The sequence below is a fragment of the Neoarius graeffei genome, chromosome 2 (genome assembly GCF_027579695.1).
Source record: "Neoarius graeffei isolate fNeoGra1 chromosome 2, fNeoGra1.pri, whole genome shotgun sequence".
Classification (NCBI taxonomy): Eukaryota; Metazoa; Chordata; class Actinopteri; order Siluriformes; family Ariidae; genus Neoarius; species Neoarius graeffei.
In genome coordinates, this window is record NC_083570.1 from 125,198,628 (window position 1) to 125,219,029 (window position 20,402).

General features: G+C 46.7%; 1 protein-coding gene across 4 annotated transcripts in view; it reads left to right on the top strand.

Moving 5' to 3' along the window:
- Nucleotides 1–20,402, top strand: part of LOC132882259 (NACHT, LRR and PYD domains-containing protein 3-like) — an 84,941-nt gene that overhangs the window by 33,118 nt on the left and 31,421 nt on the right. Inside the window, exon 9 of one of the 4 annotated variants that reach the window (XM_060915534.1) lies at nt 4,184–4,419. The exons of the other annotated variants lie outside the window; for them this stretch is intronic. Within the exon in view, the coding sequence (XP_060771517.1) occupies nt 4,184–4,325 (142 nt within the window). The 3' untranslated portion in view covers nt 4,326–4,419. Of the gene's footprint in view, nt 1–4,183; nt 4,420–20,402 lie in introns of those variants that run through there. 4 annotated transcript variants of the gene reach the window in all.

Sequence of the window (20,402 nt, forward strand, 5' to 3'; positions counted from 1 at the left end):
CACTCCAGCTGAAAGCGGATTTCCCTCGGATCACTATCTGATAGAGTTCTTCATAAGACTAAAATTTGCACGATCTAAAACTGTGCGCCGTAAGACGTACGACTACAGTAAAGCCGATTTTGATGATCTCAGAAGACGCCTGGAACTGGTCTCACTTGAATTCTCTCTATCGGACGATGTCGATAATTCCTGGACTCAGTGGAAAGATTTGTTTCTAGCTGCGGTAGAAGAGTGTGTGCCAGTTAAAATCATACGCGATACAAACACTCCGCCTTGTATTGACGGTGAGGTCAGGTATCTTATGCGGAAGAAATATCAAGCGCTAAAAACTTTAGGAAAAACAAAACGTCCGAACGTAAACAAACTTCGAAATATTAGCAACGATCTCAAGACCCTAGTTAAATGTAAACGTCGTGACTATTTGGCTAGGATTGAAGGATCTTTTCGGGACAACCCAAAACTGTTTGAGCTATCACAAAGCAATTCTGCACCTTCGCTCAAATACGGACGCTGTGATTACTCACAACGGTCAAAGCGCTAGTAAGCCCGCGGATAAAGCGGAGATGTTTAATAACTATTTCTGTTCCGTTTTCACTTCTCCCAGCTCAGACAAAGCGTTTTGTGGTTATTCATGTCCCTTGAGATAAGATGAAAAATAGCTGACATAACGCTAACCGTCAACGAAATGCGTGAGATGTAACAAAAGCCACCGGTCCTGATGGAATTCCTGCTCGTATTCTAAAGGAGTGTAGCTCAAAAATAGCTCCAAGTCTTTGTGATTTATTTAATCGCTCCTTAAAAACTGGGCGCTTTCCTTCAAACTGGACATGTGCCGACATCACTCCTGTTCACAAGAAGGACTCAAAGGAGCCTGCTGCAAATTATAGACCTCTCTCTTTGCGTCCAGTTGTAAGTAAAGTTTTGGAGTGCTGTGTCTGCAACAGACTTTATGATCACATCTCGCGACTAATAACATCACTCCAGCATGGCTTTGTGCGCAGTCGCTCGTGCGTCACACGACTTCTGTCCGTACTTCACAAAATCGGTGAAGCTCTAGACAAAAACAATCGGACATTTTATATCTGGACTTCGCAAAAGCTTTTGACTGTGTTGACCATACTATCCTGGTCGAAAAGCTGAAATGGTACGGTATTGATGGGTGTCTGCTAGAGTGGTTTCGAGATTATCTTGGGGGAAGAACACAAAGAGTGGTAGTTGACGGCGCGGTCTCTAAGCCTCTGCCCGTGACCTCCGGTGTGCCTCAGGGCAGCCTGGTCGGTCCTGTGCTTTTCACTATTTTTATCAACGATCTTCCCGAGGTCGTGGATAAAGAAACTGGAGTCGCTCTATATGCAGATGACACAAAACTTTTTCGCACTATCCTGACATCCGAAGACAGCGAGCAATTGCAGCGCGATCTAGCCAATGCCAAGGGGTGGAGTTGTGAATCGAACATGCAGTATAATGCCAACAAGTGCAAAATATTGACCGTCACGCGGGAAAAAAACTCCAATCATTCACGACTACCACCTGGGCAGCACGTGCCTTCAACGGGTTGACAGAAAAAGACCTGGGCGTGGTAATTTCAAGTAACTTAAAATGGGATTCGCACGTCTGCTCAATAGTCAACAAGGCTAACCGGATGCTTGGCTTTCTAAAAAGATCCTGTCCGTTGCTGATGGAAATTCAAGTGAGGAGGACTTTATATTTGTCGCTCGTTAAGTCACAGCTCTGTTACGCGTCTGAATGATGGTCCCCTGCTAGTGTCAACCTTAGAAGCCTGTTAGAGAGAGTCCAACGACGTGCAACGCGCTGGATACTACCACAGCGTATTGGGGATGCTACTTCCACAGACAGACTCAGAAGCCTGCACTTGCTTCCTCTGACTTATGACAGGGAGATTAGAGACTTAGTCTTTGTATATAAATGCATTAATGGCCAAACAGATTTGAACATAAACCTCTACGTGTCTTTTGTAACTCATGACCGGTCTCGGGTCCAAAATCTGAAATTAATTTTAAAACCTGCACACTGCAGAACCTCAACTTATCAGGCCTCATTCTTCAATAGGATTGTTAAACCATGGAACTATGTATGTAAATATTTTTCCCCAGATAAATTCCGTAGCCTCCCTGTTTTCAAATCATCCCTGTTCGAGCTGTACTTTGAATTACTGACCTCCACCTATAATACGGACTTTTCATGTACTTGGTCTGTGTACCGTGACTGTGGTTGCCACAAATCAATTTAGTTTAATTTTAATTGTATGATTTTTCTCTTTTATACCTTCGGGGAAACGCCTTGCATGGGTCGCCCGTTCGCGTTCTCCCCTTTGGGCTGACTTACTTTATTTATGTTTCTTTCTTTTTTTTATGTTTATTTTGTAACAGTCCAGTAAAGTTGGTAAAATAAATAAATAAAAAGGAAACCCAGGGGCTGCAAAGCCGGAGCTAAGCTAGCTAGCGGACAACCGGCGGCGCTACAAACCATCCATTCCCTCCGTTATCATGGGTGTGAACTCGCTGCCGAATAAGGTCGACGAGCTCTCTGCACTGAACAACCAGCGGATTTACCGGGAGAGCAGCTTATTTATTTTTACGGAGACATGGCTAACACACCTCATACCGGATGCTAATGTGGACCTGCGGGGATTCACTGCTGTGAGAGCCGACAGAGACACTAAAGCATGCGGGAAAGGCAAAGGTGGGGGACTCATCATTTACGTGACCAACCGCTGGTGTAACCCGGGACGTATCTCTGGAAAGACAGTCTTGTGTTGCCCGGACTTGGAGCTGCTAGCCGTTAGCCTGCGGCCATATTATCCGCCGAGGGAGTTCAGTCACGTGATCACCATCTGTGTTTCCATCCCTCCGAGGGCAGCCGCTGCATGTGAGAGGATTCACTCTGTCACAGCAAGGCTGCAGACACAGCACCCTCAGGCCTTTATCATCATTTCTGGGGACTTTAACCACGCTACTGTGGACTCTACTTTGGCTGCTTTTTACCAGGCTGTGGACTGTATCTTTTTAATTTCCCTGAGGGAACCCTCCCAAAGGGATCAATAAAGTTCTCTCTAATCTCAGTAAGTGTATTATCGCCCAGCGTTTTCATGTTGTTTACTTTTGTGTGCGTCAATAAATAGCATTATCCGTGTACCATACAAAGACAGGAACACCTAATTTAGAGTATAGTCTCTCTTATTTCTTACCCTGGCAACAGTCAACTTGTGAATTGCCGATTTTCTTGGTCTTTTTCTCGGCTCTGCTTGGTCCTTAGCTTTTTCCGGGTGCCTCGCACGAAGCGCTCCCATTTCTCTCTCATTGTCCGGTCTTTTGGAAAACAATGAGTACTAATCCCATCATGATTGGTGTTGCTACACCCTCCTACGATACATCTGTTAGCCATTTTAATAATTACGTGATAACGTTGAAGAAATTTGCAGAAAACCACCAGGTCGTTTTCTCATAAACAAACCAGCGCTTAAGTAGGATTCAGAGGGAGGCGTCCCGCACGTGACGTCACAAAAATCAATGTTTGCCAGGAAATCCAAATGCCAAGTTTTTTCAGAGGCGGGCGAATTCGCTGCAAATGGCTTGATTTCAACTGAATTTTTCTGGTATTGCGCAAGGTAAAATAATTGGGCAAAATGTGACAGATATTTGACCACAGTTTAATATAAAATAGGAGAATTACATTGATCTTGCTCCTAAATTTACCCATGATATGCACTTTAAAGTTTCTTTGTCTGTCCCCCCCATGGCTGTCCTTGGAAATACTGTAAGCTGTGGCTGGGCTGGGCTATCGGCTCGAGATCTGGAGATGTCTAAAACAGGAAAAAGAAATGGAAGCCATTTCAGTTATGCTACTAATACATCTGTGTGTCATTTGTGAGTGTATGAATGTGAATCCTATACCTGGTGGCCCGCTCTGGTTTGGGCATTTCACTGAAAGCCCAACTGCATTGTTGTGCCCTTGATGCACATGAAGTCTTTCATCTGTTCATTGAGATACACAAGTTAAAATGATGACCTCAATATGTCTGGATGTTGCATCTAAACCACATTTTTGAAATGAAGTTCTTGAAATGTTCTCATTTAATGCAAACAGACACGATCAGTAGCACTGCAGTAATTTGTGGATTGTGGTTGGCATACTGTAACCTCCCTTGACCTCCACTTTGCAGAGCGCACTCTGGGAGATGTACTCCACCATCACGGTCACCATCTGAATTGGCAAGTCGATCATCCATGGGTGAAGACAGAAAAGTTAAAGTTGTCAGCATGTCGGATTTAAGGTTAAAACTGTCAGCATGGGGGCGCTATTGAGCAGAGCATGGAGTAGGATGCCTTTCTTGGGGCTCCTGCAAAAATAGCAATAAATCTTGACTAAAACAGCAACTACAATTGGAAAATAAGTGATTAATCCATAGAGATTATTGTTGGGATACTAACGACCGAGTAGAGAAGCGGTATCAGCTGGCATGGCGGAAAAGTTAAATAAATACAAGTTCGGGCCTAATGCGCCTCGGCCTGCCAGGAACACGAGGCAGACTACGCTTACGCCAGGTAACCCAGACCCGCCCTCACCCACCCAGTCGGAAAGTTCAGGGATGGCAGCCGACGAATTTAAAGCGGATGTTAGATCATCCATAAGCAGGCCTAGAAATTTATATTTTTTTTTTTCACCAGCCAGCCGGACTAGTTCCCTTCCAAAGTAACTCGCCAAACAGAAAATCAACTCGACAAAATTTGTTCATGTATGAATTTTACTTCTGTCAAAAATAACGCAAAAGAGAGGAGTTACCATTGTTCATGACTAATGTGCATTTATTTCAAGACCCGAGTATTTTGATGCTGTTGTTAAATACATAAATGAGAACAACACAGAGCACCATAATATAATATCAACAAATAATAATATATTGGAAAACTGGGCAACCTCAAGTTGACTAGGAATCAACTTGAAAAAAATTAATTATTCCATAAAAATCGTATCGCAGCCAAGGCCGACCCTGCTCCCACGTTTGCTTATAAGTCCTTTGTCGTTTCTCCTTCTCGTACGCTTTATCGGCGGCCTTTTTCTCCTCTTCAGACCGAGGTCGCTTTGTCCCCGTCTCTGGCGGTTTCTGTACACCTTTCAGAAAATTCCACATCGCAACATGGCTTTGGCAGATGTAGATGTAAACAACAACAAAACCACACGTGTTTAAATGGGCGATAATGTGGCCACATCTATTGAATTTGATAACGTGATGTGGCAGTGGGGGCGTGGCCAAGCGTCGGTCTGTGAATGGAGGGCGGAGTTAGGGAAGGTAAGTTGTGAGATCATTGCACCTGATGGGGATTAACCTGTGTTTCTGTGTCTTCCCCAGTGACCGCGCCCTTTAAAAGGAGAGGAGAGCAGAGAAAGGGAGCTCTCTCTCCCCAACCAGAACACGTGCGTGCGTGCGTGCGTGCGTGGCTGGGAAGTGATAAAGGGCTGAAAAGCTAGCAATAAATAGTTCATTGAGAACTCAGTTCTGGCCTGCCGTGCTTCTGTGCTCCACCCACCTGGTCCAATACTACACGTGATTACCGCGATATTCAGCGAGATGCGTTATATGCATGCACAGTAGTGAAAAAACCGACAGCCTGACTCGTACACGATATGATTCGGAATTCTTTGGTATTTTCCGTCCTGCCGATAAACACATCGATTAACACAGACACGGCACGCGCTTAATATGTGGCGGCTTTAGTTGACAGTGTGTCTGAATCTTCGCTTCATATATATTTTTTATTTTCAACTAGCCAGCCAGGCTGGCTAGTGACAGGAATTACCCGCCAAATGACAAATTAAGTCGCCTCGGGCGACCGGACCACCGCAAATTTCGAGCCCTGCATAAGGGAAGAGATCTCCATAATTATCAGAGAGGAACTTAAGAACGCGCTGGCGGAGGACTTCAATGTCCTAAAGTTGGAAATACAGGCGATGCGGTCGGACATCGTAAATAACACGGCCGCGATCCGCACAGAAATCGAGCATATGAATGTGGACATTCAGGACATGAAAGGTGGACTGTCAACATGGTCAGACTAGGTGGTTTCGCTGCAGTCTACGGTGACCAATCTTCAAAAACAGGTGGTCACCCTAAAAGACCGGTGTGAGGATATGGAGGGTAGGATGAGACAGGGCAACATCCAAATAACCGGCATCTATGAACAGCCGGACTGGAGCTCACCGACAGCTGTATCAAAAGTTATTAGAGAAGCCCTGCAGATGGACCGGGACATCAAAATAGACCGCTCGCACCGCATCGCAACCCCCCGGACAACAGGAGACCGGGAGAAGCCACAAGTGATCATCGCCAACCTGCACCATGACGGCGACGCCACGGAGATCCTATGGAGAGTGCAGGAGAGAGCTCCGCTGATCTACAATGGAAACCGGATGGCCATATTTCCGGACTACTCCTCTGCCGTGGCCAAGGCCAGAGCTGCATTTACGGATGTAAGGAAGATGCTCCGGGGACGGAGAGGAGTCCGTTATGGTCTGCTTTATCCTGCTAGACTCCGCGTTTCATATAAGGATGAGGACAAGGAGTTTCTGGATCCTATGAAGGCCATGGAGTTTGTCCAGAAGAAGCTTATCCCATTCACAGAGCCTCAGGTCTGAATGTATCCATACACGTATGGATAACAGTAAGGTGAACACTATACTACCATTATTAAGGCTAGTACATAAATATCACCTGTTATATCCCAGCAGTAATTCATTTGCTGCTCCAAGATCTCAGTTGTATATTGTATTTTGTACTTAAGTTAGTTCACTACTACATAAGTTAATGTAATTTTATTACTTTGCTTACTTACTCATTACTACACCTGGAAGGTACAAATGTTACATTTCCAACATTTAAGTTGAACTTAGGCCACACCAATTCGATCAGTTGGTTCTCGGAATCGCCACTTGAAAAAAATGAAAAAAAAAATTTTAATTGAAATCAAAATACTGAAGACTGCAGGTTGAGGTCACGTGACGTCGAAAACCAATCAAATCGCCCCTTTCACTTTAGATAAAGACTTGTGGAAGAAACCTGCCTGTGGAGGGGAATCCTGCAAAGCCTGTTTGTGATTGTTAGGATATTCAGTGAACAGAAGCGTAAAATCTTTGACAGGTGTGTCGAAATTCAAGAGGGGGAAAACTTTGCACAGTTGTACTCAAGATGCCGTGAGCTTGTTACCCTGCGATGTGCCAACTTGGACAACGACTCTGTGGAGGTGGGTTTGATTTATATATTTCACTGATTGATGTGAGGGGCAAACAAAATCATTCGAAGTATTTAGCCATCAGAAGTAGCTACTCCTGGTCACATCTTTTTTTCTGTGCATTGTAGACGTTCAATTGACTGTAAATCAATCGTTTATTTAGCCTCTCTGTTTGCTGGTTTGCCTGATAAGACATGCAGCTAGAGCTAGCCCTGCTGACAAGGACAATACATGACACAAATTTACTGTAGGCCTACTGGGTTTATTCCCTTGTTCATTTTTTCTGGGTCGCATCCCTCTTGAGCAGGGCTGCCGACTGTTATGCAGTGAGCGTGAGACACGCGTATGACTGCCCTCTCATGCCCTCACGCAACACACCTCCTGTTTCTCATGCAAAAACATCTGCTCTTACTCTAGCCCGATTCACCTAACTGCACGCTGATGAATATTCATCTCGGTTAAATTGATCGCGGAGTTTTAGTCACATAGGCTACCGTCCGCATATCTGGTGAAACAGCGCGATCTTGTCGTTCTAATGCTATTAGTCACCCGTTGCTGTGATAAACTGTTTTCGTGAGAATTTTACCATCAGAGCATTTGTTTAATTTTATTTTTATTTCGCCCGCTCGCTTCATATTTTTCCTGAAAAAATCCGAGAACCAACTCATTAAATTGGTGTGGCCTTAATTCTGTGTGTAGTTTGAGTTGTTATGCTATAATAAGGAGATGCTGAAACTGTATTAGAATTTGCAGGAGCCCAAGAACAGAATTATTTTTATTCTATTCTAGTGTACCCCAAGCACAGTCAAATCCAACCTAGACGTGCACTCTGCTGCTTACTTTTGCAGCTAGGGACTTGGTCCCACCATTGTTTTATCAATGTTAGCTAATTGTAGCTCTGTTAGCGTTTTTGTTATTTTGATTGTTCTGGTCCCTCTGTTCTTTGGGGACCCTGTGACGAACACCGTGACAACAAGGGCACCAACTTTCCTCTACATCAGGATTCTTACTGATTCTGTTAATGGTGAAAATTTTAGATACAGCTGTAGTCATTTCTTTTTCCACTTCCTGTGTACCCAACCCAGTGTTTCCCCTAGAAAATGTTTGAAGGTGCGGTGGCAAGACCTGCGCTCAGACGTCCCACCCCAGTACGAGGATAAAAACAGCCAACAGCACAGAAGGCTATACATAGATTAATCCATCGGTCATGACTTTAGCCCACAACATGCCAGCACATAACTGCGCAGAATAAAATGCTAAAACAGCCAACAATACTCAACAAAAGCACCTCGGTAGTAGGCTAACTCAACTTAAACAACTTGCTTGTATCAGTACCAATGCAGTATAGAAACATTGAAAACAGAGGAAGCAGTGCACTCGGCGGTGCTAATAGAAGTAACCAATGACTTACGCTTAAAACTTCCCAAAGGCCTGCCTGCGTCTGTCATTGGCCTGCACGAACTCCTTTGCAGTGGCTGTCATGTCAGTTTGTTCCAGAATGTCACGGTGAATATGGCAGTTCATCAAGTCATTCAGTCTCTTTTGTGTCATTGTGGATCGGAGGTATGATTTCAGTCGACGAAGTGTGGAAAACGAACGCTCTGCTGATGCCGAGGGCACGAAGGCCAAAAGCCAGGGCACCGAGGCCATAAAATAAAACAATGATTTTAAGTTCATGTCTATAATGAATTTAATTTAAGGACTAATGACCCTTCTGAGGAAGATTGGAGTCCCGGTCAAAACTATCAAGCAGGTAAAGAAACATCTACAATATTATGTCTGAAGATAAGAAAATATTGAACATATCTAAACTTATCAATCCATCACTCACTTCAAAAATTGTAAAACTTATTAAACCTATATCCTCCCATAATTTTTGTTCAATTGACACCGAATGTGCAAGAGCATCTTCAGACTGTACTACTACACAGATTTTTGATTCATCAAAATTGAGCCTGGAGTTCATCAAAATGTTTGACTGTAAATGGAACATATACTAGCATGCAGGCTACTGATTAACCCATAAGAGCCCAGACCCATTTCTCAATCAAGGAAAATTATTGAGGAAATAAAATGAACTAAATAGACGACAAAGAAAACATTTCTGACCTTTTATTTTTTAAAATAGCACTTTCATGTCTCAAGATCTGAAATATTAAATTGCAAATTTGCAGAACACTGCAACGCTATTACACTGTTAACCCCAAAGTTCATTCTATGCAAACAGTTTGAGTAAATTCCACTTTTAAAGATGAGTTTTATTGCATTACTTAAACAGTGTGAGTATATGAAGAGTATATGAGACAGTCAATGGGTTACTCATTTCTGTAATTTAAACAAACTAAAACTATCCTGTTTTACCTCAGGCCACAGTGCTGCCCTGCTGTGATTGGCTCAAAACTCAAGACAAGTTGAGTTGACGGCTCCAGAGGAAGTTGCGCCATTTTCTAATTTACACAGAGCAATTTAAGGTCTTTGCACTTTTGACAGCAAGCTAATTAGCATGTTAGCGGCTACAGTCGGTACTCGGCATGTTAAAAGTGGGTCAACGTTGTAACAACATAACGCTACTGTACAAGCAATGCTTATTTAACGGTAACAAACTTAAGCCCTATATGTTGAAATTCCTCTCTTATTCGCTCGTTAATTTATCACACAGTCTTACCTCAGTCAACTTCTTCCCTCCTTCTGTGAAAATTCAATGTCTCAGATGCGGACACAAGTGGGTGGGAGATGCGTTTGATTAAGTCTTCTGATTGGCTGGTGATAGATTGGTGGGCGGGGGATGCGTTTGATTAAGTCTCCTGATTGGCTGGTGATAGATTGGTGGGCGGGGGATGCGTTTGATAAAGTCTCCTGATTGGCTGGTTATAGATTGGTGTCAATATAGCGCGTCGGAGCGGTTCATGCCAGGCTCGAGTCCGCGCAACGTCAAAAAATATTGGTTTAGCCTATTTTTAAAATAATTTTCAAAAAGTTACCCGGGCCACGGCCCCCCTTCAGGAATTCCTGAAGGTGAGGCGGCAAAAATCAAGGTGCGGCGGCCCGCCGCAGCCAATTGTACATAGCGGAAACACTGCAACCAATATTACCGCTTCCCGTGATCCACGTAATAATGCTGACAGGTTATGTGCAAAGTGTTCGCCTTTGCTTCTCATTTCTCCTCCTGGTTGCCCCATGTCTGAAGACTAAGATATATATTTCATATTATAGATAACGGACACACTAAAAGTCATAAGCTACAACGTTAAGGGTCTTCATAATCCTATTAAGAGAGAGAAAATTTTGCGGCAGTTGAAACAGGTTATCTGTCAGATAGCATATCTGCAGGAAACCCACTTACCTGATGGGGAACATGAAAAGTTAGTCATGGGCAGACAAAGTATATTACTCCTCACACCGCTCCGGAAGAAGTAAGGGGTGTCTATACTTAGACAAATCAACTTCACACAAACGCTGGTGCACAAAGACACTGAAGGAAGATATGTTCTGGTCAACGGGCTAATTGATGGCAGAGAGGTATCCCTTTTAAACGTATATGCACCCAATGAAGACGAGCCAGGCTTTATCAGAATACTGTTTGATATAATATTACAGTATAGCACTGGTCTATTGTTGATGGGAGGAGACTTTGTGTGATGTCACAGTTAATGGATCGGCAACCTGCCTCGAAAGTCCCCTTGTCTAAAATGAGCAGAATGCTTAAACATCTGTCTACAGAGTTAGGTCTTATGGACGTATGGAGGAGCAAATTTCCAAGAAGTAAAGATTTTACTTTCTACTCAAGTAGACGTATGTCCTATTCAAGGATTGATTATTTTTTTTTACACCTAAGAGTGAGTCTTATAGGATAGTAGATATTGAGATATTACCTATTACAATCTCAGACCATGCACCCATCGCGCTTATGTGGAATATAGGCCACAGACCAACTTCCAAGCAGTGGAGGCTTAATGCATCTCTTCTGAATGATAAAGAATTTGTCTCCTTCATCACAGCAGAGTTTAAGGATTTTTTGAATACCAATACCTCGCCTGAAACATCACCACTGATACTGTGGGATTGTGCCAACGCATACATCAGGGGCTGAATTATTTCATTCTCATGCGCCAGGAAAAAAACAGAGTCTAAACAGAGAGAATTGGAGGATAAAATAAAAGAGCTTGAACAAAAACACAAAAACTCGGCGTCAATCAGTATCCTAATGTTGGTAACTTGCCAGCGCCCCCTATAACGATCCCACAATTCCTTGCGCGCTCCACCCGGATGTGACGTAAAGTGGAACTGCTTTAACTGTGTCGAGAGCGCCTCGGTTCGCTCTCTCGTGTTCTGGCTACTGGAGTGGTCGGACAGACTGTTGGCACACTCGCCTACAGTGTTGAGACTAACCGCTATTGTCTGAGAACAGCCTGTTCAAATTAGTTTCGGCCGAACTTTTGAACGACCCGCTAAGTTTCAGTGATATAGTGGTTTCGATTCTAAACCTTTGCAAAGTTTAACTACAGTTAAGTAGTTTTCCACGCTAAGAGGCATTTGCGGACAGCTTCGCTCCTCTCAGCCTTTTCTCGTCGACGCATCACCGGAGGTTTCTCCCGAAGCACCGTGGGCCAGCTAGGCCTCCATCTCCCTGCTTCGTTAGCCGCGGTTGGACGCAACTCGCCGCTAACCTCCTCTCCTCGGACCGCGGCACTCAGCGCGGACATCGGAGAACGAACTTCCATCGCATTGAGTAGGCACTTGGGCAAATTTTAATTTGTAGCTTATTCAGATGGTTGTTAGGGTCATGTTTAAGCTTTGAGCTGTTTAGCATACCCGCTCAGACACGGAAGGTGTTTGTTTTTATTGTTTGTTTTGTTTTTGTTTTTTTTTTCTTTGAACTTGTTAGACAGGGTATCTTGCATGATATCTTTTCCTTAACTCCATCGCTAGCTTCCCTATCTGATTAGCAGCGCAGCGACAAGTTTGTTATTTTAAGCTCCAAGGCTGGACCGCTACAAGGCCTAGTCCTCTCCATCCAACACTCACACACACTCTCTCTCTCATTGAGTTCTTTGCCTAGATAGTCTGTTGGAAATTGTTAAGTACAGTGTTTGTATCCAGCTGTAACGTGGTCAGATTCTCCTTAGCAACGAGGCCTGCAGGCGCCATATTTCCCGACGCCATTTTGTTACCTCCCTCATTGAGTTACCTGTGATACGACACCTAGGCACTGACCGCCATTTTGTTTAAGCATTGCCAGAGTGGCTAGTCATTAGCATCTGCCCACAGATACCTACACAAAGCACACATTAGCCACAGAGCTAATCCTTTGTTCTATTTAGCTAACATTCCTTTGTTTTAGCTAACATTCCTTTGTTTTAGCTAACGACAAGCTAGGTCATACACACACGGGATTCTCTTTTCCTATCTCTTTCTTTTCCTCAAATTTATGGTCCAGGTGTAATTGTTCCATTGTTTTGTCTTGTTATTACCTTTGCCCGACATTGAATGTATTTTGTGAGATTATTATTAGTGAGTAGTAGACAAATAAAAGCTAATCAAATTGAATTACATTTTACTTGTTCCTGTTTATTCACAAGGTCAACTATTTAGAACTCCTTTTTCCTTCAGAATTTAGCTTTTGTATACAACTGGGTTTCCCATCTAATGCAGAGCTACCATTAATCTTGAATGTAACCATTCACGGTGAGTATTAAGATTAATAATTTAAGATTTTATGAGACTGATCTTATTTATAAAGTGATTAATTCAATTATCAATTATTACATAATTTATAATTTAATTAATGCTAATTCCACCTACATTAAAGTGGTGCCCCGTGTGAGGAATAGTTTAATGACCTTGTGAATTTCTCAACAATAACTTGTAAACTGCTGGCTACCTAAAATCAACTGCCAAGGTATAACACAGGTGACTTTAATGGTGAATAATTAATAGTGTGTTAATCACAGAACTGAAATTCAGCTGTCAACCACAGTTAGCTGATAAACTGGTTTAATTGATTAGTACATTAGAGTAATATCTAATATAGGTACTTAATTAATATTATTGATAATTATTGTTAATTAATATTATTAATTAAGCTAATTAATAAAAGTGAAACATTAGTGAAAAAGAAAGTAGCTAAGAAACCACAAATCAATTATTTAGCAACTTGGATTGAATTAAATTCTAACCTAATCAACACCTAGTATTAATTTCCTTTAAGTTAATTAATACATTTCGAACAAAATGTCGCATTCCCCATCAAGTGAGTCAGAAGGGCCCCTCCTCTCTCTCTTCGACGTTGTAGGTGATTTAGGCCAAGTCCCGGAGGATAGGAGAAATTACTTCTGTGATCTGGACCAAAAGGCTCGCTTTGATGAAATACACATAGCTGTTAGGGAACTTAAGGAGCGTACTATGACTCTCCCAGAAGGGCTACCCAAATTGTTCATGATCTACTATAAGGAAATGGAACATGTGTGTATGACCCTCGAACAAGAGAAAAGAACACTAAAACGACAACTGGCCGAAGCTCAAAGGAGAGCAGACAGCGCGGAGAGTAGCCTCGTGGGCCTGAGAGCCACACAAGATGAACTGAAGCGCGAAATAGAATGCCTCAGAGAAGAAGTGACGCAAGCACGTCGCTCAGATGAGGGATCGGCCAAATCCTCCCAAGAACAGAGTTCCGCTCTGGAGGAGGAAGAAACCTGAGCTTAGAACGGTAGATCAGACACCGCACTCAAGCTCAACTCGCGTGAAAGCCGCGCGATCGCCACCTCGTGGCGCTGGGAGTTTTTACTTTACTCCCCACTACACCCCCTCGCGCTTCAATATCGCTGCAGCCTCTAGCCCGCAGAAAACGCCGCGCTACGTACCCTCAGACTCCTCTGACGGAGAGGCCGCCTACAAGCCGAAACGCAGACATAGGCGATATGAGAGCAGCTCAAATAGCGAAGACAGCGAAAATACGTAAGTACTTGAAAGAGGAATACTCGTTGTATGAGGACGAGACTGCTGCGACGATGGGTGCCATCCTAATCAGACAGAAACGAAGCGAATACCCTCGCGAGTACTACCGTCGGCTCCGCGTGGCATACTTTCAGGGCAGAAGCGAGCCCGGGCTAGAGGAAGATCGCAACTTCAAGTCCCTCTTCCTCCATAACCTTCACCCGTGCATCCGTAACCAGGTAACACTCGCGTGTCGCCAGCGCCCCCATACTATGAGAGAAATGCGTCGCACCGCACAACTAACGTGGGAGACATTCGTCCGACCAACGGACCGCCATGAGGACAATCCCAGAGTCCTCAGCCTATATGAGCAGGAAGGTCAGTCCTTAGGCCTAGAAGGGGGTGAAGCCCCAAACCGCGGACCCCCTTTGGCGAACCCAAACCCCGGCCACCAGACGTCGAGTCAACCCAAAGGTAACTGGAAAGTTCGACAAGCTGGAGCCAAGGGGGAGCAGGGCCCCAACGCCAAAGGGCAAGGTAACCGCAAACCTGGCAGTCACGGCCCTAAATCTCAGAGTAGCGGACAGTCAAGGCCCCATCGCAACTCCTCTCGAAGGGGGCAGAGCCCTAAGCTAGCTACCGCTAAACAAGCCAACCAAGAGCCGCTTGGGATGGCAGAACTGAGGGCCGAACTAGCACGGATTAGACAAGCCGACCAAGAGCCGCTTGGGATGGCAGAACTGAGGACCGAACTAGCACGGGTTAAACAACTGCTGAGCAATAAGAACAGGAAGGGTAAGCCGAGCAAGGACAGGGACGAACCGTCAGCATGACTAGGCCGGGACCCATCCCCACCACCACGTGTCTACCTCGTGGGGTGGGGAAAGGACCCCTGCCCAATAGGCAGCGATGAGTTGAAACCACCCCCCCCCCCCCCCCCCCCCGGTAGTGAAGCCTGACCCGCAGGATGCACCCCTGACGCAGTTTCTTGGAGATTTGGTTAGGAAAGGCAACGCCAAGCGTATCTATACCCCAGTGGTGGTAGAAGGCAACGTTTCCCTCCAAGCTCTCTTGGATACTGGGTCGGAAATCACCCTGATGTGTTCCAAAGTCTTCGCAGAGGTTTCTGATGTGCGGCGTGCGCAAGGTAGACCCATCAGAACCGAACGCTGTGACATCAACTTGGTTAGCTTCACCCAGAATCAAGCCCCAGTAACAGCCATTGCATGGTTAGAACTCACGTTCCAGGGCATGTCCATCACTCACCCCACTTACATCTGCTCTGTTGGGGTAGAACCGTTCCTCATTGGCCAAGACCTACTAGATAGGCTAGCGCCCCTCATTGACTGTCGTCGTGGGCAACTGTGGGCTCAGGTCGCGTCCCCACAGACCCCAGATCCTCGTCGTCATGATCGAGCCCGTTGCGATGAAGTTAGCATGGATGCTACTCCACCGATAGCTGAGTCAGGGCAGGTCCTCGAGACCACTCCGCTCCACCCTGAGCCGAGTCAAGAAGCACCAAACTCAACCGACACTCTTCTCAGCCGCAACGCGCTTGATGGCCACCCGTCTTTCCTTTGCTTTCTTGGCGAATCTGCCCCAACCAGGTACTACCCCTGGATATCTGGCAACATTACGGTCAACGGCGTCACGGCACCGGGCATCAGGTTAGCGCTTTGGTCAGAGAAGTCAGCCATCAGCCAAACGTGGTTCGACATAGTGCGTCAGAGCACTCCTTCCCCTGTCTTTGTGCAGAAGAGTCACCGGCTACTGTCAGCCGAACAACCACAGAGCCCCACCAAAGCTACGGGCGTCTGTGCCGTGTCGCTCGCCATCGGTCAGAGAGAATTTCTCCATTTCTTGAGTGTTGTCCCTGGACTTCCTGACTCACTGGTCATCGGGGCAGACATCTTGGTCAGACTGGGAGCCCAACTGGACCTAGTCAACCGGGTCATCTGGACCCAAGCCGACGCCGCTAAGCACCTGTTCCAAGCTGACCCGGAACAAATGCGGTCAGGACAAACGATTCCCCAAGCCTGCCATGTCGCTAGCGAAATCGACGTTGTCATTCCCGCTAGGACTGCTGGTTTCCCTCTTAAGCTGGTCATCATGAAAGACCAACAGTTTCGTAGCTCCCAGGCGTTCTTCCAGCCTCTCAGATTCTTCATGGAGCTCGACTTAGCCGTGTGTGGGATTCCGCTGCTTGAAGTGAGTCATCGTTCCGCTTACCTCCTGGTTCAAAACTCCACGCGGGACGCCATCACGATCCCTGCCCGTCGGCCTTTAGGCCTTTTGATAGACCGGGCATTCCATGACTTTGAACTCACCATTCCAGTCATCGGTGAGCTGCCAACACCGGACACTCATTCCGATCCAGTGGAACCTCTCTGGATTACTCTTCCGTTCCACATGATCCGCGTCGAACCTCACAACATGCTTCGCGACGAGCGCATAGTCATGACCAAAACTGACGCCCCAAAACACATGCTGGTGTACGCTCTTGCCACGCAATCGAGCAACGTCACCCCTGCAACTGAGGTCGTTGATTCAGCTTTAGGTGAACCGTACCCAGGCTTTGAACAAGAAGTTCAACAACAGCTGGTGAAAGCTGACAGCCTGACCACGGACGCCCAGAGACGACAGCTCTGTGAACTGTTCTACGACTTCAAGGCGATCTGGGCACGAGATTCCAATGACTGCGGAATCACGAACATCCACACCGTCCGAATCCCAACAGATCCGAACGCTCCACCGACGTTCGTGCGGCAATACAAAATCCCGTTAGCCGCAGACGACTCAATACAAGAAACACTGGACACTCTGCTGGAAAAGCAGATCATTCGCGAGTGTAACGTGACGTACAACTCCCCCTTGTGGCCGGTGCTGAAACCGAACAGCAAGTGGTGCCTCACCATTGACTATAGGCAACTGAACAAGCAAGTGCCCTTGTCAAGATGGCCTATGATCCATCTGGATCAAGAACTTGCCAAGGTGAAGGGTGCAAAGTTCTTCTCCACCGCCGACGTGGCGAGTGGATTCTGGACCATGCGCGTGGATCCAGCTGACCAGCACAAGCTGGCCTTTTCCTTTGGGAACCGCCAGTTAACCTTCAACCGATGTCCGTTCGGCTACGCGAACTCCCCCGCTGAATTCAACATCATCTTGCATAAGGCAATGAGCGATGCCGCAGCTCATGGCAACTTGATCTATGTCGATGACATCCTCATTAGGTCACAGACTTTTGATGCACACCTTGAAGAGATACGCCATGTTCTGTCTCAGCTGTCCAGAGCAGGAGCGAAGCTCTCTGTCACCAAAGGGCAGTGGTGTCGCACCAAAGTCGAATACGTTGGGCTGTGCGTCGGGCCAGATGGCATTGAACCCCAGTCGGGGAGGGTGCGGGCTATCCAAGATATTAAAGCCCCATCCAACGTACCCGAACTCAGGAGCTTCTTAGGGGTCTGCAACTACTCCCGACAGTTCATTGAGGACTACGCAGAGATAGCACGACCGCTCACCGAGCTCCTCTGAAAGGATAAACCCTTCCAGTGGAGTGACCCTCAAGAACTCGCGTTCAAGAGCATGAAGCAGAAGTTCTGCTCCGCTCCCTGCCTCGCGTATCCCGACAAAGACAAACCGTTCTTCTTGGAGGCTAGTTTCTCCACCCACTGCCTGAGCACCGCACTGTCACAGCAGCATGACAAAGATCGCCGTGTCGTAGCATACGCCAGTCGGCCCCTCAGTGCTGTGGAGTTGAAATTTTCAGACTGCAAAAAAGCCCTGCTGGCCACGGTCTGGGCCGTTGAACACTTTTGCAGTTACATTGGTGGCCAGAAGGTGGTGATAGAGACCAATCATCAACCGGTCTCGTTCTTGAACAGCCAGAGGCTGAGAGAGGGAAGAGTTTCGAACAGTCGCATCGCAGCTTGGATGATGGCATTACAGGGCTACAACGTCGAGGTGAAATACGCCCAGAACCACAAGATGGCGCTTGGCCGAGGCCTGGCGGAATGCCAGCATTGCGACTGCGAGAATAGTCCGGATCAAACCGAACTAACAACCGTACCTGCTCTCCCCTCCGACCACCACTACTATGACGAGAACGCCTGCAAAGACCTCCCCACCGCTTACATAGATGGATGCTCATTCCATCATGAATGCAAAGTCCAAGCCGGTGTCGGTATCGTATGGGCGAACGGCCCTATACTATGGAAATACCAACATTGACTCGGGGCTAAGACTAGCCAATATGCGGAGGTAGCAGCCGTGCTCATCGTCCTGCAACAAGCTGCCCGTGAGAACATCAAGCAGTTAGTTCTCTGCTCCGATTCAAACTATGCCAGGCATAGCTTTGTCTCACACTTCCCCTCGTGGAAGGTGAAGGACATGAAAAACGCAAGGGGCAAGGAAGTGAAACACTCCGAACTCTTCCTAGCATGCGATCGACTCGTAACCGAACAGGGAATGTGCGTCTACTGGAAGAAGGTGAAGGGACATTCTCAAGTCCCAGGACCTGACAAAGTCGGTAACGATGAGGCAGATGGCCTTGCCAAAGCGGGAGCCGTAGATGGCCCCCTTTGGGAATTCCAGCCGTCATGGCTTCCCGAGATGCCACGCCATAACATAACCGCGATTACTCGCCGACAGGCTAGAGCAGGTCAAACTGACGCAGTACCCCAAGCGGGAACAGTGCAACTCGGCCGACTGCCCCAGGACGCCGACCTGGTGTCTATGCAGGAAAGGGATCCCGTGATCCACCAAATCCGTAAGTTCCTTGCAGACCCCATGGCATTCCCAGTTTCCCCACAAGAGTTGCAACAGTCCCGAGACTTAAGTCACCTTCACAATCTCAAAAACAGCTTAAAACTCGAGAAAGGACTCCTGGTGTACACACCACGCAACCAGGGACCTCCCCGGTGGGTCGTGCCCACAGATCATAGGGGGGTCATGTTGCAGTACGCTCACGACAGCCCATGCAGGGGCCATAGGAACGCTCAGGCGACCTACCAGACACTCCAACAGATTGTCTATTGGCCCTTCATGATTCAGGACGTTACCGAGTATGTCAAAGGGTGCTTGATTTGCTGCCAATTCCGACCAGCCCAACCGTTGAACCGCGCCCCCCTGCAAAGCAAAGGCATCTCATTCCCCTGGTCTAATCTCCAGATAGACTGGGTCGGACCGGTGCCGAAATCGGCTCGAGGTAATAAGTACCTCCTGACCGTCACTTGCGCGTTCACGAAGTGGGTGGAATGCTTGCCCGCCCCGAACGAAACCGCAGAGACCACCGCTTTCCTCCTTATGAACCATGTGTTCAGCCGTTGGGGCTTGTCCCTATCCATTGATTCCGACCAAGGTACTCATTTCACCGCAGAGGTCATGAGTGTTGTGGGAGATGCTCGGAGTCGAGGCAAAATTCCACATCGCGTATCATCCTCAGTCTTCCGGTCAGGTCGATCGCGCCAACCAAACCATTGTGAGCATGCTTCGCAAGTATGTCAGCCACCATGGCAAAGATTGGGACGTCAAACTCCCTCTGGTGCTGATGGCCATTAGGTCCACTCCTCACTGCACCACCGGAGTCACCCCGTTCGAAATGATGACTGGCCGCGAAATGGTTCTCCCCTTACACCTCTACCGACCAGAGGACCTAAGCGTTGCCACTGCGTACACTGCACACCAGTACGTCACCGACTTGCAACGCCACTTGCAGGCCACATTTGCGTGGGCCCAGGAACACCTCGAAAAGTGTGTGAAAGGCCAGAAAGCTTACTACGACAGAAAGGCGACACACCGTGAGTACGAAGTAGGCGACAGAGTCCTATACTTCAATTTCACCAAACCGGTAGGAGTAGCCAGAAAATTCTTACCCCGTTGGTCCGGTCCTTTCGAAATCGTCGGTAAACTGTCCCCCGTCGCCTACCGCATCAAAACTTCGAAGCCCAGCCAGGCACCTTCGTATAGATGGGTCCATAGCAACCAAATAAAGCTCTTTGAGCAGTCCACACTCCATAAGGGGGTGGACAAACAATGTTATAGCCTGCCCAACTTAGTTGCATGCCTCTCAATCCATAAGCGTGCATCTATAAGTAACCACCCTTGTTACCACCCAAATCGGAATACCAAACTCCTGTATGTTGCAGAATGGCCCCTCTCTGGATCCTCGGCATCTTCCTAGTCCTGCAGACCACACGGGCAGGTAACATAGTGGAACCAGGTCCG